The sequence below is a fragment of the Python bivittatus genome, unplaced genomic scaffold (genome assembly GCF_059951505.1).
Source record: "Python bivittatus isolate LINGU-HERP-01145 unplaced genomic scaffold, Pbiv_v1 ctg000520_np1212, whole genome shotgun sequence".
In the NCBI taxonomy this organism is placed as follows: Eukaryota; Metazoa; Chordata; class Lepidosauria; order Squamata; family Pythonidae; genus Python; species Python bivittatus.
In genome coordinates, this window is record NW_028277080.1 from 3,557,452 (window position 1) to 3,576,697 (window position 19,246).

Sequence of the window (19,246 nt, forward strand, 5' to 3'; positions counted from 1 at the left end):
TGTGTATTGTTTTGAGAAGAGGGGCCTACAGCTTTTTGAACAAGGACTTTAACATCTACCCTCTGGCATGTAGATTTTTTAAAATCAGTGTAAACAATGTTGTATCTTTTGAGACCGAAGAATTCTTTCTTCTTAGATTTGTATAATTAAAACAAGCCATGTAAGTGTAATTTTGATTAAATATTGCATAACGAACATGTTAAGTGATGGTAACTGATTAGCAAGTAAGTGCTTTTACAATATTTCACTTTCATTGTAGATCAAAACAAGCAATATAAGTTAGGTTTTGAAATGCTTTTGAAATAAGGTATATTTAATACAATGTTTTTGAGTACTTGTAACCAGATAGCAAGTATTTCTATAACATTTGACCTATTTGCTGTAAAATAACCATCACAGTGTATATGTTTTTATGCTTCTATGTTTGTTCTTTAGTCCCCTTGAAAAAGGAGTCTCTCTGAAACATGTTGGACCTAATTCATATAGTTGTTCTTTACTGGCATTTCAGACTTTTTTCTCCTCTTTTTTTCTCTTTGTTTTTTTGCACATGCCCTGTTTCCCTTGTTTTGCACACTACTATTGGAAACAATTTTCATGGTATTCTGTACTTTGGCAGGTACATTAGCCTCCAAAAATTACCATTAGCCATGAATTTAGAAAAGTGTATGGATTGCAGTGCCAGAACTCCCAAAAACAACCTGTAGCTGCATTTAACTTGATTATTTTGCCTCAAGAACCATAGAATTTCTTCCCACCAAACTGGTTTGATGAAAGATTTAGACTACTTATAACCATCCATAAAATATTTCAGTGCACACTTTTTTCAGCAAGATTCACAATATGCCATACTTCTCATAAGTGTCCTTCAAAAAATGTCAACCACTTTCTACTCAGTTTCTACATATGCAACTTGTGGAAGTGAAAAAGATGGGGTTTGCTTAAAGTTTAAAGATTCTCTCTCTGCGTTACTGGAAAGACAAGATGCAGCAGCCTGAAAAGACTTTTTAAAATCTCCAATCACCAGCCATCCTGATGTGCTTTTTACCCTTCCTGAAGGTAGAAGAAAATGCAGATCCAGATGAATTCTCTTTCACAAAGGAAACATTTCACTTAATTTCTAAGGCCCTTTCTTCACTTGTGTCTTTGCCCGCTAAAAGAAGGAGATAGCTGGAATCATATAAGGAGGAGCAATCTTTAATTACATGGAGAGTTCTAATATAAAAACCAGAGAAGTCAAAATAGTTTGCAGAGCAAGCACATGCTTGAAATGGACCCCAGAGGCTGCATTACTAAACATTCCTGCCCACATGAAGGACAAGCAGCAGTCCTTGTAACTCAGCTTTCTGACTGCATGTCATGAGCCATAATCTAAGAACCACCCCAATCCAACATTAGTGTGTGTACACACCCTTCCCTTCCCACACAGGCTATTATTTATTAAGAGCACACATTACTAAGTGGCAATAAAGAATGAAAAACATGTTGGTAAAGATAAAGCCATCAAAGGGGTTCAATTAATCAATGAAATGACAAGAAAAATAGGCTCCACACATTTTCTAAAATTACTTAGCAGAATGGCAAAGAGGTATGCATTACTGCTGAATTATCCACAGCATCCCCTTTTTTGTATACTAAACAAGCACATGCATAACAGTTCTTTACTAAGCAATTTAAACATCCCCTTCACATGAAGCAAACTGTTTTTCTTCTTAACCAGCTCTAACATGTTGCAGTGAAGTAAACAGTAATTTGAGATTGGCAGCACCATTAAAGATGTGTTAATTATTAAATGTACTGTTTTGCTTTTCTAGGAGAAGGGCACATTAGGCTTTTTGTATATTTTTCTGCTTTGGTATGAAAGAATTTGGCCATTTCTTTGAAAGACCTTTATTTTCATATTGCTGGTGCTATCATGTTAGAAACACAGTTGGTACAGGCTAGGAAATCTTTATCCTCTTGACTGTCTTTATTTTCTTGGAGGTGGATTCACAGCTAGGTGTGATCTACAACTGGCAGCTTTGGATAGAAATATCTGTACAACAGTTATTAAAGCAGGTAAAAATGGATGATTATGCTATGTGTGTGGGCGTGTGTGTGTGTGTGTGTGTGTAGGACTGAAATGAGTAAACAAGCATCCAAATGTGATGGCAAGAAGCAAGCTACAGATATTAGCTAATGACTGGAGCAAAGAATCAAGCAGACTGTGTAAAGAAGAAAGATTGCCAAAAGAGGAATTGTGGAGAAGTCTTTTCTTTGTTCTGTGTAGGATAATTGTGGATATCAGAAAGGCCCTGACTAGATATACTGAATGCTATTGAAGTCCTAGTAAAATCAGAAGAACCTATTATGGGTCCTGACACCAGATGAATGTTATTTCATAATCAGCACTGCAGGGTTCGACTTCCTTGAAAAGAGAAAATGGGAGGCTATTAAAAGTGAGACCATATCTGATATCAGCTTGCAAGAAAATCACTACTTCACTCCTCAGTTTTAGCTAAACTCTCCACCTGCCTCACCAAAGCCCAATTCAAATTGATAGATTTTTCTACCATAGCTAGTTATTGTCTCTTGAATACTAGTGAAAGATTACTGGCCATCAAAAAGACCTTCCTGACCTTTACAAGAATGTTAGGTCTTCAATTCTATATCCAATTACCAGGAGTGAGCCCCACTGAACTCAGTTGGACTCACCTGTAAGTAGGTAAGTCTGTGGTGGGCAGCTCTTTTGTTCAAGTCTTCCTCAATTCTTCATTTAGAATAATCAAGGAGGCCAAAATCACTATACCACACTTAATGAAATGAAATGCTAGGCTTACTGGAGTCTCAATTTTTTGATACATAATTTTAAAAATTGTTTAGAAGTAGGAATGCAATTTCATTTCAACATGCAATAACATGTTTCTATCTTGTCAACTGCAATGTCAGCAGAACTATGCATTAGCATTCCCCTACTGCAGCTGAATCCTTGTCTCTTTGGGAAATCAGCAAAATGATCATGGCAGGGAAGGTAGAAGCAATATTGTACTCTGTAAAAATGGAATATCTAAATGTCTTTCTACCTGGCTCTTTTTTAAAAAAACTGCCTTTAGCTTTCTTTAACTTTTTTGCTTTCTTAACTGAACCTTCTTAACCCAAGAATATCTCTAAGAGCTCTTGATAGAAAGTCTTTTGCCAAACAAAATGGAAGAAATCCAAGTTATCTGTATATACACATGATTCTTGAGATAGTGAGCCTAAGGGGCTTAATTTAAAATAAAATATATATATATTCTTAATTAAAAAAGAAAGACACACTGCATCAGGCTACCAATCCTGGATCATGGCAGCCATTTGCTCTCAAAAGTCCAAATGTGTTTCTGGGGGGAAGTGGTTGCCTAACCTATGCTAAACACACAGGAGTGTCATTTCCATGTAGTACTACAAAGGGCTGCATAAAGATACATAGTAAAAAAAGAGATTTAGCTAATAATTTTCAGATATTTCAGGCAGGTATTATTTAACTGCAGCCATGTTATTGGTTGGGATGGAAAAAGATATCAATTTGGCAGGCACAATCTCTGTCATTATGGTTACTATAAAGGGAGGAATAGAACTGCCCAATAAGGAGAAAAGGCCATTACGTTTTTAAAAAACCATTTCAAACTTCAACAGTTCTTTTTATGTTTTCAAATTAACAGCTTACCTGTTATGGTAATTGAGCATAAGTACAGGTTACAAATTTAATCATAAAGAAAAACTCTCTGCACCTTTTAGTGTAAATATATGGCTTATAAATATCAGTTAATAAAAAGACAGAATGATCAAAATACTTTCCCATATTTAACTTTTTTATCATTTTATACCCATTTAAAAAATTCCAAATTCTGTATGGCTACAGAAGCTGTTTCAAGCTCCTTGTGTGACATGCAGCCAGCATACCAAAGCCCTTTCTGTATCTTGCTTGCAAAGGCATGGGTGCCTGGTATTTGAAATCCTCTTCTCAAACCACCAAATTTGGAAACAAACAAGCAAACAAGCATGTTTGTTTAGAAGTGCAGAAAATAATGATCAACTTTAATGGTAGATTTATAGTTAATATTTAAAACAGAAGCTTACTGCTGTGAGCACATCCTGTCACTACACCAATTTTATGGAAAATGAATTGCTGAGGCTAAAGAAAAATAATTTCCAAGATATTGAAAACAATTTAGTCTAAGTCTTAGAACACAAAAGTATTCCCTTGAAAGTACAGTTCTATGTTCCTACAAAATCCATTTTGCTGATTGGAAAACCAATAAGGCTAAAAAAACATAATTTGAACGCAATTCCTTTCCTAAAACCTGAAATACAGAGCTGTATCTTTGAAACCACGGTTTTCTTTTCTTACAGAAACCCGTTTCACAGAAAAGTGAATTGGTAATGCTCAAGCATTCAAAGTATAAGTGAGCTTTGAACCTACAGTGATCTTTTATTGAACATCACTCTTGAAACTTTCTCATTCCACATTCCAGGACGTGCATCCCAGTTATTCATTTATTTCCTTTCTCCCAAAGTAACAAACTCTCCTCCCTCCCCCTGCAAACATGCACAAACATGACACATATACACTCCTTTCTCACCAGTGTATCTTCCTTCCATCCTATGTCATCATTACCATCCCTGATCTCATTTCTTTCTCCACCTGCACTGCGTCCCTCTCCAGCTTATTGTCAGTTGCCCCACTGCCATTCCCAAGGGTCAACTGCTTCCTTTTCTGCTGGGGGTTAGGGGGAGGAGGCAGGCAGTGATCTCTGGTTGTCCACCAGTTTTTTCACGCTAATGTGGATGAATGAATGTCTATAGGGCTCAGGCATTTGGGGAACAAAGTACCAGTAATTGAAGGTCCACTTCATATTCCAGCTATCTCCCTTAAAGATTAATTTTAAAAATGGTATAAAATAAATTCTATCTGAATTATAAATAAATCAGCAAGGTACTTTTGGGGTATTATGGCAGGTCCCTTCTCACCATAAGCTTTCATAAGCTACATCCATTTTATTAGATGCATGGAGTGTATCCTGAGATAGCAAATATATATACAGTACACATAGACATGACTGAAGAAATTATAAGGAACAAAGTGAGAGAGAACAAAATGCAGAACATTCTGACAGTGATAATGGCCATTCACATAAACTACTGAATATGAAAAGCTCTGCACATAAAGAGAGGGACTAGGGATAAGCTCACTAGTGTAGTTCCACATTTAGTGTTTTCAGCCTCATCAATACATGGAGCATGAGCCTATTCATTCAGGTTCTTTCAAAATTCTAGATCCCTGACTTCCCAGAATTCTAAGATTTCTAGGAAAGTCTCCACAAAGAGAAAAGATTGCCTGCTAGATAGCTACAGTTGATGTAGACAAAAGAAAGGGATTGGAAGGGATAAACTAGCCCATTCCCTCATCTTCCTTCCCAGATCCAGCACAAATCATTTCTACCATACCCACCATAGCAGTAATTTGGAGAAAATGCCCATAGGATGTTGAATTCCAAAGAGGAATTCTTAAATTCCAAAGAGGACTTCTCAAAACAGTTAGGGAACAATTGATTTAATTATATCAACTGTGTGTTTAAAATTTTAATGTCAGCATTATTTCAAATTCTAAATTAACCTTCTGTAACCTGGTACTTAAGGATATATGAATCCTTGAGGGTTATTTCTATTAGACTAACAGAGGATTTACAGACTGGTCCTATCCATGTTTGTTCGAGCCAGTCACATGGACAGATTTGACCTCTACACCAAGAGCAGTTTTTCCTTATGGATAACCAATGCAAAATCTTAGGGATTCTACTAAACATGGCACACGCTGGACTCCTTTTGTGTTCCAGCAGCATGGACAGAGAGAGAAAAAAAACATCCTGCTGATTATGATGAGGATGACTTGCAAGTAGTGATTTGAAGATATAAAACAAAGTAACTTTTTCCTGTATTCCAGGTCAGATAAAATCACAAACATAGAGATTAAATCACAAACACAATTCCTCAATCTAATGTATGTCATGATTTCATGGTGTTCTCTAACAATTCATCACATTTCCTCAACACCTTGTGAGGGGTAAGTAGAATAAGACTTTATGTTTGCCTGAGCAGTTTGGCAGAAAGAGGTAACAGAATTAATTTAAAAATAATTTACTGGACAAGAAACTTGAGTTTATCCAAGTAATCCCTTCCTAGGGGCTATCTTTGCTCATCTCTGGCCAAAAAATCAACCACTGATCTTGTGTAGTTCTATATTTAATATTATTATACAGATCTTTAAATTTGGGTTGAAATCGTAGTAATGGGGGCAGAGGAAAATGAAATGCAGAAAATTAAGAGAGTAATAATTGCCTTCTTAGTGAGGCCATTCACAAATAGTGAAACTTCACTGAATTAGTTCTGTTTAAGCAACAAGAGTGCAAAGCTGAAAATCTTGACGAATACTGGTTCAACTATTTCATGCTGACATTTGTCTTTGATATTTCTTTGTTCAAGAATGGTCACCTTAAGATGAGTGACAGAGCATACTGGGAGTCTGAAATATACCTCTCCCACGATTTCCTACTATTACTATTTCTGTTACCAATTTTATGTCTATTTATTATGATGCACATGAGCTGGCTTGTTTGACCTGAATAGAAGATACCAAGATACTGCTACAAATGATATATGTTAATTATGGCACATGGAAGATGAATAGTTCTTGCATGCAAAATGTATTGCTTCTGGCACATATCTGTTATATTAGTTTATATAAAAATATAAACAAAAATTCCTTGCTCATGAGCCATAAATTCATTCCTTGCTAGTTCCTGAAATGTTTTATCATTGGTATATTCTGATTTTAACTGTTATGAATATTGTAGCTTGTATCTGCTTGTTAGCTATTGAACTGCTCATATTGCACATTTTTATTATATGATAGTGCTGCTTTCCTTCGATTGCACTTTTTGTATATTCTTTGGGCTTCCTTTGAAAGAAAAAGTAGTATACAAATATTAACATTTCACATATTGTTATCACTGTAATTCTTATAGCTACCCTAGAAGGTTTATTATTCTTGCCTTCAATGATGTGATTAACTCAAAATCTGAAATAAAACAGAAATATGTGCAGGTGAACAAAGATAAACATAAAAACAGCAAATAGCTGCACTTTCACTGATGTCCAAGTAGAAGAAAAAAAAATCTACTACATGGAGAGCACTGAACATCTAAATATGAAAGCGAATGAAAAACCTTTGTAAGAGAATGAAAAAGTATCATCTAATATTTTTAGATCTTTTACATGCTTGAAAAAATTCAATCTAGGGAGATAAGTAGTATTTATTTATACACATACCTTTATATATACTAAAAATCTTAATACCACTATGCAGGATGTAGAATGATTAACCAGGTCTATGCAAACAATAGGGTTTTTTTAATTAATGAAATTATAGGTAATTGAAACCTTACAGTAATATAGCCTGAATTCAAGGGAAGACAAGGATAACGAACCATGCCTTGATACAGGAGCACCCATTAAAAATCCACAAAAATGGGAAAAAGGAGATAATCTCAGCATAGCCTACTTTCTTTATAGACACTCAGAAATAAGGTCCCAAGGATGATAGTTCTGATTCTAGGATAAAGTAGGCTCTCCGTCTTTCAGAAGTTCTAAAAGTTCCTCTATAGTTAGAGAACTGGCTGTGAGACATTATTCAGTAGTAACAGCAATGGGACATCATCTACATCAGGGAGCCAGTTAGCATCCAGATTTGCTGCCAAAACACTTTGGTGACACTATGTACTTCACTGCAACAATGTTTGCATATATTTCTTAAGCTCTATGGAAACAGTGTTAGCATATAGTGTCACAGAGGACTTATCCTTGACTCCCTGACAAAAAATCTTTTACATAGAGTTACAATATTGCTTTGAAATTCAATTCAGTAGGCATATGAAATGAACATGGGTGCTATGTACATAATAAATCAATCAGTTTAAGACACAAGCATGTGGTAGAACTCCTACAAAGGAGTTTTATCTGATGGGACCCAGGAGGAAAGCCTTTTCTGCCATGGCACCCGCTCTTTGGGACATCATCTACCCTGAGGTCAGATTGGCCCCAATCCTGCTGGCCTTTAGGAGTTCCCTGAAGACAGGAGTGTGCTATCAAGCCTGGGGATCCTGTGGAGGTATGGAGCCTGCGAGATGGCTGTATTGTTTGTAAGCTGCTGGTTGGCGCTCTCTTGCACTTTGTTTCTGGTTAATTTGTTTTAATTGTTTTAATTTTTAATTTTTTATTGACATGAGTTTTGTTTTTGTTGTTTTAACTTGTGAGTTGCCCAGAGTCACATATGTGAGATGGGCAGCTGTATAAATTGAATGAAATAAAATAAAATATAATAAAATAATCACCAAGAATGTGAACCAGCAAATAGCCCAGAGTCATTTGGAGTTGGGGGGCACCAAATCAATCAATCAGTCAATCAATAGCTAATACAAAGCAGAAAGTAAGCTAGAAAGGTTCAAAAGCTAATGGAAACCAGACTCATAAGGGAAGCTGACAGCAATGAAATAGGCTCTTTTTTGTTATGTCAGTAATAAAAAAAGAGGAAAAAGGAAAGGATGGGCTCACTGCTAGGAGATTAGGACAGTAACAGGTGACAGGAAGAGGGCAGATCACCAGATCTTCCAAAAAAACCCCTTTTTGCTTAGGGTTTTGTTTTGTTTTTTGCTTAGGTCTTCTCCCCAAAGGGGAGTTATGTTTAAATGGACCTAAGCAGAACAACTGACACAAGGTGGCAACCCTAGGTAAGGAAATAAATGATTAGGGAGCACTTAAGTACCATGAATAAATTTAAATCTCCAGAACCTCATCAAATATATCCAAGAATCTTGAAGGAGCTTGCAGATGCCATCTTGAAATCCCTTTCTATGATCTTTAAGAAGAAGGCCAAATGTTGCTTGTCTTCAAAAAGCGGGAGAAAGAGGATCCAGGTAAGTAAAGACCAGTAATCTTGAGGCTTATTCCAGGGAAATCTCTGGAACAGATTATTAAGCAATTGGTTTGCAAGCATTTGGGAAAGAATGCATTGCTTGCAGGCATCAGCAACAGTTTATCAAGAGCAAGTCATGCCAAATCTTTTCTATTTTTATGGAGAGTTGATTTCAGCAAAGCATTTGACAAATTCTCCTATGAGATCCTAGCAGAGAAGATGGCAAAATGTGGGCTGGATTGTGTTACCATTAGATGGATACAAAACTAGTTGAATAACAAGTGTATATCAATGATGGAAGGGATTTGTTTGCTTCTCTTTTAATTTTCTTCCCTTTTCTGCAGGGTCCTGATCCTCCATGGTCTCAAATTCCATGACAAAACTCCAAACAACCACTTAATGGCAGTGAAGAGTTAAAATGTTCTTTATCTCTTTGCTGCCACCTAGAATCACTCTTTTGCTACCTAGCCCACAGGAGCATTTGAGAAAAGAAGAAGGAAAAGCCAGTTGGTGTGCTCTAAAAAGTAGTAATAGTGTAGATGAAAGTAGCAAGAAGGGGGGGGGCATGGGAGAGGGGAAGTGACCGTGCAATACTGGAGCTTTTGATTTTATGAGAATTATAGTCAACAAAGCATCTTCAGCTTCAAAAAAAGCCGTTTTTAATAAATACAGATGAATGAAAAATTCCACGGTAGAAGAAACTAACGGAAAAAGGAACTTAAAATGAGAGGGAGTTCCTATGGAAGGAGATATTAAAACAAGGCTTGCAAACAGTTCCAATGAGGAGAAAAATCAAGACAACAAAAGAAAACAATATGGCTACATAATAAGTTTAAAGAACATATGGAAACAGAAAAGGATACATATAAAGGAAACAGAAAAAGGACAAGATTATAAAGGAAAAGTATAGATAATTAGCCTGGAACTACCAGATTGATTTCAGGAAAAACAAAACTTAGAACAATCTGGTGTTAGCAAAGGATGCTAAGAATACAAAAAGGGCTTATTTTGATATTGACAAAATGAAAGGAAAATTAGGGGTGTAACAGCTGCTCAATTTCTGGTTACTTTTTAATATTTTCATTCAGAGTTTGTTTTTTATGTTTTATGTCGATATTTGGATCTTTGAAACTTGAGCTGCTCAGTGAAGAAGACAAAATGCTACCAGGTCACAAAGAAAAGGCAAAGCTACTCAATTCCTGGTTTTGTTTAGTCTTTTCCAACAAAAACTATCTGTTCCACTAAGAAACAGTGTATAGAGCAGGATGAAGTGGTAATTTGGAAGCTTAAGATGGACAGAAACACAGCAGTCATGTGTTGTTGTTCACCTGAGGTTGCATTTACCTACTTTTGAGAACTGCTAAAGACCAGATGATTTTTATTATGTCCTGATACGTAAAACCATAGAACTCAAAAAGGGTGTACTTTCTTTTTCACACAACTGTATATATTATATCATATTTTTTTTGATCAGGTAATTTTCTTAATACATTTTGTGAATGCTGTACACATAGTATACTATGTCAGTAAAACCCAGATTTCCAAACACAATTTGAACCTATAACCTACCTCAAATGTCCCAAGTTATAATAGTGTGATTCTCCATCTGTGGATCGAACCACCTTGACTGTGAACGTTGGTTGCAGCTGTCTCAGTTCCAGCACCACAATAGCAAGATAGTGAACAAAAAGCAGGGCATCCACTAGTGACACAGCAAACTGCACAACTCCCTGGTAACTGATGTCTTTAGATTCCGAAATGCGAATACCATAGAAGAGCCAGTAGGAAAAGAGTAGTAGAAATATGAGGATCAAAATGAGGGTGTGGAATACAAGCATGCGTGGGAGGTTAGCCTTGGGCTGCCGAAAAAACAGAGCCCAGGCACCAATCAAGAGGATCAGGAGTTTGAAAGCCACAGAGATAAAAAGTCCTTCACAAGCCGTGCCACATGACTCTAACTCACTTCTCCACAGGATCTGTGGAAGCAGAATAAAGGCAATTGGAGTAAGGAAAACAAGAAGTCCCAGGACCGCTGCCACAGTTAAGATGAGATGGCGTTTGTGGTCTAGGCTACCGCTGTCCTCCAAGTCCTTGCTTATCTTGGCAATATTCTCCTGGGACACACTGTGTTCTGAAGTACCTGTAATGGCTGTTGTTGTTTCACCCCAATTGTCATCCTGAAAAAAAAATTACTGGGTCATTTCAACTCCAGATCATTAGGACACTTTCAGATGTCTTCAGTTCAGTGCTTCCAATCCCATAATGCAAATGTTTTAGCATTTGAGTGTACATGGCTGCTAAGGACTAAGGAAAGCTATATAATCTGCACATATGGCTCTCCACACTGAGGAGAACAACCTGGAGAAAATGACATTTAAATTTCCAGAAAATGTTTTTCAAATTTCTTAGAAGTCCAGCACCACATTTGCCAGTTGGGATTATAGACAGCTGCATAATTTCCCTCCCTCATCCCTCAGTATTTTGAGGTTTTAAGAAAATATTATCACTAAGCTTTCCTAAACATTAGTTCCTACCCAAGAATCAGGAGGGATATTTAAGAAACTGCAAAAGTAATTTGTCTGTTGAATTTTTTAAAAATAATGTAGTATAGTTAATGTGTACAACTATTTTTCAAAGAAGCTGCACTCTATACAGAAATGCTGAAAATGGCACACACTGGGCACAGAACTTTCCAAGCCGAGTTAGAAAGCATACATGAAGTTTATTATTATATTTTGTTCCAATCTACATCACTCTGCCCTTATTTTAAATTGCTTCTGCCATTCTTTTGGTTTGTTGTAAAGGCTATAGAGAATGATTCTCTATACACATATTCATTCCCGGCAAGATATGATCTAGACCCTACTGTTTAAAATGTATAATACACCATTTTCTTTTTGTATGGGCGTACCAAGATGCAGGAGGTGAAAGATATCTCAGGAACTGAAATAGTTTTAAACTATACTGTTTCAGGAATTACTACTATTACATGTATCTTCTTTCAGTCTACATGACTGAAAGGAAAGGAAATGTTTACTCTTCTCAATGAGTAAGTGTCTTTTCTTAGAAATGAGTTATAATTGAACCCAGCCCTTGTTGTGGTAACAGAAAGAGCTACCAACATCATGATAAATCATCCTGATCATCTTTGTTTTGCACCTATTGGATGTTTGCAGGAATAAAGCTACCTAAATCATGACTTGGGGCAAGACAACCCAAAGTATGGGGACAATGAGTAAAATGGCAGTTTGGGTGATTTTAAATTATTTTAAAATTTAATAATTTTAAATTATTAAAATTATTATTAAAATTTAATACTTTTAAAAAGCCTCAAAATACTGAAGAAACCCTCCAACACTGCTCCAAAACTATACATTTGATTAAGAATACTCCACTGTCAACTATACATCAATTACTAGAAATTGGTATGTGTAGAACTCTGAAACAGAGGTGACTCAGTCAGGGTTGCTTTTCCTCAACTAGCTAAAATAGTCAAATCTGAGACTGAAATATTATTAACTCAAGGTTTCTTTTCTATTAAGGTAATGAGGGTGTCTTGTACCATACTCCACATATCTTTTCTCCTCAACAGAAGGGAATACTTTGACATTTTTGTTTGGAATGATAACTGTACTCACATGTAAACGTTTAATGTTCATCTAAAGGTAAAGTTGAGCTTGATTCCTGGTGAATTCAGGGACATGTCCATACAATTTTACTGGCAACATTAAAGGGGATGGTTTGTCATTTACTTTTACTGGAATTTTTTTTTTTTTTTTACTTCCCAGTCTAACCTACAGTCCTGGCATTTCTTGGTGGATCTCATCCTAATACTAACAAGGTCTGACTCTGCTTAGTTTTTCTAAGATCAGCCAAGGTCAGCTAGGTGCTGCCACTAGCTTGGGATTAATTCATATTGCCTAAACTCTAATTTTTCTCAATGCTACTCTAGAGCAGAATAGTGTAATTTTTTTCCAAAAGTTTTTTTTTCAGTAGCTCCAGATAGCATGGCCAATGATAAGAAATATTGGGAGCTGATGATCAATCACATCTGGAGGCCCACAGGTTCCCAGCCTCGTTCACCCATGAATTTATAGGATAATTCAATTTGTTTTTTCATTCATAAGACATAACTCTGCAAACATGCCTTATAGTCAGAATAAACAAGATAGAAAAGGAAAATGACATCTATCAATATATTTACCTTGTTGGTATCAAGTTGTGCTGAATATTCAGAAGATTGCAGCTTCTATGCAAGCAACAAGCAGTCCATTCACTCAGATAACAGCCAAAACATACTTTTCACATTTCTGCCATTTAGAGTACAGTTACTTGTGTCAAAAACAACTCAAGTTACATCCAGGCATTGAAGAATTAGTGAAAAGCATCTGAGCACAGTTAAATAGTGTGACTTCCGGTGTAGGAATGAACAACTAGCAAGAGTACTGTGATTGTTATTGTCTGTCATGGCCACCTTAGACTCAAAGCAGCCAGCTCTGGATGTACTAGGTAAATGTCAGCGTCAGGAGACAGTAAGCAATCTAGTTCCCGAGGCTGACCTCACCAGCAGCTGCACCCATGGCCAGATAACAAGGACCAGAATCCTGGCGACTGCCCAGCCCTTAAGCACATGTGCTCAGGGCTGAGCAGAGCAAAGGGGGTCTAGGAGTCTTCTTGCCCAGCAAGGGCATCCCTAGCCTTACTTAATTGGCTCTAAGCTGGCAGAGGCTCTACTGAAGAGTCACCATTGGCTGACAAGAGTCTGTTAGGAACAACTGTTCTACCTACACTCCGTGTGCTCAAAACCTTCCTTGAATCTCTTCCCGCCTTAAACTGTAGCTTTGAATCTGGATTGGCTGATGATCTATCCATAATGCCTAGGCCTTTAGACTGTTACCTGGCAATCTTTCCATGTGCTGCTTTAGAGTCTTGCTGTTTGAAACTTGTTTGCAGGCAAGTTCATGTGTGATTGGGACTTTGCTGAGACATGAGTGTGCTTGCACACATCCTGTGCCTGCCACTACCTGGACTTGTTTAACCAGAAGTAAAGCCTTAGCAACCTAACTTCTCTGCATATGGTAGGCCAGGAACAGGACACTGCTGATTACAGGCATGCCAGAAAGACTATTGAGAGTTGCCACACACTTATAACAGTATTAGATGTTTGCAGTATACCATGTCCAGATATTCACCACAGCAAAACCTTGCACTCGCACTCACACCCAGGACTCAACCCACTTTTCACTCTTCTTACTTGTATTTCATCTGCTCGGGAAGAATCATTCTCCAACAAGGAGTCTCCAGGTGGGGTCTGGATAGTAACAGATTTCTCTGAATGACTGCCAACTTTATTCCATGGTGATTTCTGCCTGTCCCAGCCCCTTGAAAAGAGAAATAACATTTTCACAAGCTGATTGTTCTGTTGTTCAGGAAAGCCTAATCCTAACAATTCCAGTAGTTGCTGAAGAACAGAGACAACATCTGAACAGGTAACTCTCTTCCCACACATTGTCTGAAGCTTTACCCTTTGAAGAAGGGCTCTTTCCAGTTCAGCATTTGGTGCTTGGTGTTTCTAGACACTTAGTGACAGCAGCTGTCTTTTCACTTGAAGCCTCCACAAAGTGAATCCAGTAACTAGGAGCTACTGGAGCTACTGAGCTCCTTATGCAAACATGGAATACAATTGAAAAGGATAAAGGCTATAGCTTTTTTTAACAATGAAAGTTATTAAATATTAAAGAAAAATATTCTGAAGTCTTGCCACACTCAATCTAGTTGCCAGGAGAAAATAAAATTAAAGGCTTCTAAAGAAGTAATCTTTATACTGTTTATACTATCATTATAGTTTTTTTTTAAAGCAGATTATTGTTAAATACAATGTGTCCTAAACTCACAGTACACATGATACAGTATTTTGCAGATTAATACTGGAGCACATGGACACTCTAGACTATCTATCTATCTATCTATCTATCTATCTATCTATCTATCTATCTATCTATCTATCTATCTTCTCTTGATAGTTTTCATAAAAACAGGAAAGATTCTCCTTGCAAGTTTGGAATAAGTAATACTTCTTCTCAACTTCTGCCTCCATCCTCTGCCCCATTCATCAAAGCTCAAGGATATGACTGTGCTTCTGGGCAAGGATATGACTGAAGCTTCTGAGATTCCTCTCTCCAAAATCTCTCTCAGATTTACGAAAGGCTAAGCAAAACCTTAAATTTACCCTTATTCTCTCCCTTGGTAGATGGGATCAATGATTACCCAAGGCACATTTTAGTTTTTCTCACAATAATACAGAATATATCTGTTCAGAATATTAAATATTATCTGTTAAGAATATTAAAAATCCTGCAGCATTCATTCCTTAATGGAAGAATGCTCCTTTTTCAAGCAAATTACACAAACTTGACAAATCAATAAACATTATATAAAAATTAAGTATGCACATAAAAGCTACTTACATTTTGCATTTTTTCAGGAAAATGCAGTTACACAATTCTTATAAAAAGTAAACAAAAATATACACTTAAAACTAGGAAATCAAACTCTAAAGCAGCAATAAGGACCTGATGTCCTTCAGATATTTTGTACTTCCAACTCCAAGTAGCAGAGTCATTGGAGCAGATGGCAAAAGATTGTGGAAATAAACCAATACTTATGGAGGGTATCCAGTTTTTTATGTCTCCTTTCCTCCTTACACTAAACACAGAAAAGAAATTCTTTGTATTGCAAAGAGTTTATTGTGGATGAAGAATAACCCTTTGTTTTCACTCCGTCCTTAAGATATTCTATAGTTTATTTAGGGATGTTATTCTAAAGGGGTAACTAAAAGATGGATAGGCATTTCATTTTCTGCCCCAGGAAAAGTCTCAAAACCAGATGGTGTTTTATTGGAAAACGTTAGCAGTGCTTCTGTCAAATGAGATTTATTGCAGGACTATGTGCCTTCAGTTTTGTTGAATGCAGTTTTGTTGAATGAATAGGAAAATTAATAAACAACACAACAAAAATGTTATGAATTAGTCTGGCAGCTACAATGGATGGCCTTGTTTAGAAATTTATTGTTTTGTAAGTTAAATGTGACTAGTTGAAATACACAAAACAATGATTTGATATGATTGCTTTTTGATCAACCAATGTCTGCAAAAATTAGTGCAACAATTATAGTTTGGCATATCTCCAGAAGATACCCAACTGAAGGAGATATGGATCAGAATACCAGAGGTCAACCTTCATGTTGTCAAGTTCATCACCTAATTTGAATTTGCTAGATGGGAAAGATGCCTCTCTGACATCTTTGGACAAAAGTTACATCCTTTCTTGGATCAGAAGGCTCTCCAGTCAGTCACTCATGCCCTGGTCATCTCTTGATTAGACTACTGCAATGTGCTCTACATAGGGCTACCCTTGAAGAGTATTTGGAAGCTACAGCTGGTTCAAAACGCAGCCGCGTGGATGATATTAGGTGCCCCTAGGATGGCATATGTAACACCTTTGCTGCAGGAGCTGCATTGGGTGCCAGTTTGCTTCCAGGTCCAATTCAGGGTGTTGGTTATCACCTTTAAAGCCTTACACGGCATGGGTCCAGGTTACCTGAGGGACCGCCTCATCCCCATTACATCAACCCATCCCACCCGGTCAGGCAGAGAGGGCAAGTTGAGGACCCTGTCAGCAAGAGAATGCCGGCTGGCAGTGCTCAGGAGGAGAGCCTTCTATGCCATTGCCCCGCCCTTTGGAATATTCTCCCCCCAGAGGTGCGGGGGCCCCTGCCCTCCCAGCTTTCCAAAAAGGTTTAAAGATCTGGTTCTGCCAGTGTGCATGGGGTGATATGGGCTCTAACCAGCCTTGGGGGTGGTTAGCGACCTGACAATGCTCCCTTGATTTATTTGCCAACTTTCCATCTTAGCTGGAAGCTATTTATTATTAGGTCTGTTTTATATTGTATTTTTATCTTTGCTATAAACCGCCCAGGGTCATTTCAATGAGATGGGCAGTGACAAATTTGATAAATGAATGAATGAATGAATGAATGAATGAATGAATGAATGAATGAAATAAAACTGTTGTGCCTTTGTTCTGTTGCTGCAGATAATGATAAAATGATGGAAGAGGGAAAACTCATGAAGAAACCTGGCTATATGGATTCAGAATATTACAGAATATGGAAATTACAAGTTTCTCTTGTGTGAAGCCACAGCCTCCAAGAGCATCCCTTTCACCCTCTAAAAATACCTCCGACTCTGTTCCCATAGATAGTTCTTTCCTTAAGATTCTGCTGGTCAGATTCATCAGGACAAGATTCTGTTTTGAGTACAGAAGCTTTGCTACACAATGGAACAAACAAAACAAGTGGGGCAGTGTCTATTGCAGAGCTACAATTAAAAATGTCCATACCCTTGTGTTTGAATTTTTCTGGAGTGACCTGAATAGTGGGAATATCCAGAGTAGGTTGATTCAGTATCCATGGCACAGGAAGTCAGGTAACAGCAGGGAGTGGCACACAGCTTGCACCCTCAAGAGCCACTAAATCCAGAGCAAGCACTTTACAGGATATGTTTAGGTCCTTGATCATTCATAAGTCCAACATTCAAGAGACTAGTAATTTAAGCCTTCATTTCTATGGATGCAGGAACAGCTCCCTTAATCTTCAACATGTACCTGGTGGGGGGGAGGGAAAAAAACTAATAATGAATTGATCTATTAAATAACAGTCCGCTGTTCTTTTCCCTTTGGTGAAACCCAAACTATTGTTTTCTTAGTATGCTGTGTGAGCCAGCTACTATACAAAATATGGTTTATAGAATGCTTTGTGGTATGAACCCTTTTTGTGTATGTGTCTTCAAGTCAGTTTTTATACTCCTGACAATTGTCTGGATAAGTCCCTGCAATTTTTTTGGCAAGGTTTTTCGGAAGTAGTTTGCCCTTGCTTGCTGCCTAGGGTAGAGAGAGAGGGACTGGACCAAGGTCCCCCAGTTGGCTTTGTGCCTAAGGTGGGACTAGAACTCAGAGTCTCCTGGTTTCTAGTCTGGTGCTTTAACCACTACAACAAATTGGCTCTTGGTATGAACCTAGGCATTCATAAATCATGCTAAGCAAAATATGACTTTGCATGATGTGCAACTAAATTTTTTAAAATATCTAGTTCACACATTACTCTAAACCAAATGTTTGCTTGGCATAAATTTATGTTAAGCCAATAATGTATGGCTTACTATAAATTATTCAGGAAACCATGGTTAAACAAACCATGGTTTACCAAAATGGGTGAACCTAACGAAAAGCTCACCAAAGCAAGTTTATAGGTTTTAGGTTTGACAATTAGAAACAGCCATATTTTGGGCATGCAAAGGGGCCATATTCTGAAAAAAACACAAGTAATATGAAGACACATTTGGGATGGGTACATTCTAAGCAGCAATGAGATTTGCTGTTAGCATGCTGCTGTTCATTAAGGCTAAACATTATGTTCAAACTTCCATTAAGACAGAGCTTTAAAAGAAATTGTTTTAACCATGAACAGTCAGCTGGTGCCCACTGTTTTATTGCTCCTTGTTAGCTTCTCCTACTGATGCAGATACTGTAATACTATAAGTGCTGGGCAACCCTGTCCCACACTGCCGCAAAGCCCAGCCAGGATAGAACCCACACAATTCTGCTCTAAATCAATGCCAGCCAGGTCCTGGAATGTAATAAATTGCATTTTCATAACAACTCATCGGCCACAAAAGAAGGCCCCATGGGCCCCATGCAACCTCCAGGCTGCCAGTTGGACACCCCTGTTCTAAGATATCTTGGATGTTAATATCCCTAATGTACAGAATTTCAGTAGACTGTACTCCTTCCATCTTTGTTTGATCTCCCTTGAATCAGTTATTATCTGGTGTCCTTTAGCATACCAGTTTGAAACTGGATCCTCCTTCTGAGTTCAGAGAGTTTTTGGAAGACTTTCCTTGTTTTTTCATGTCTATTTCCATCTTTAATGTCTTTAAAGACATGGTTGTAATACTGCTTCTTGTTTCTTCTAACAGCTGTCTGAAATTCTTTAAGTTCCTTCCTGAGATCTTTGTCTTTCTCGGCTTTGGCCTCTCTCCTCTTCTTGGCAATTATTCGGTTAGAGCATAAACTTGGATAACCAACATGTCAAAGAGTTATCTACCTCTCCACTATTTTTTCCCAGCCCTAATTGCTCACTTGAATATTTTTTAGTTTACTTTGGACATTATTACTCATTTCTGTTTGGATCATTTTAATTGT

The 19,246-nt window shown here is 37.4% G+C and overlaps 1 protein-coding gene across 1 annotated transcript in view; it reads right to left on the bottom strand.

Annotated features, from left to right (window-relative positions):
* VANGL1 (VANGL planar cell polarity protein 1) overlaps nucleotides 1-17,649 on the bottom strand; it is a 37,491-nt gene extending 19,842 nt beyond the window's left edge. The window contains exons 1-3 of the mRNA XM_025169862.2: nucleotides 17,387-17,649; nucleotides 14,241-14,367; nucleotides 10,556-11,163 (exon numbers count right to left, since the gene is read on the bottom strand). Coding sequence (XP_025025630.1) covers nucleotides 10,556-11,163; nucleotides 14,241-14,367; nucleotides 17,387-17,457 — 806 coding nt within the window. The 5' untranslated portion in view covers nucleotides 17,458-17,649. The remainder of the gene's footprint in view (nucleotides 1-10,555; nucleotides 11,164-14,240; nucleotides 14,368-17,386) is intronic.
* Between the last annotated feature and the right edge of the window lie 1,597 nt (nucleotides 17,650-19,246).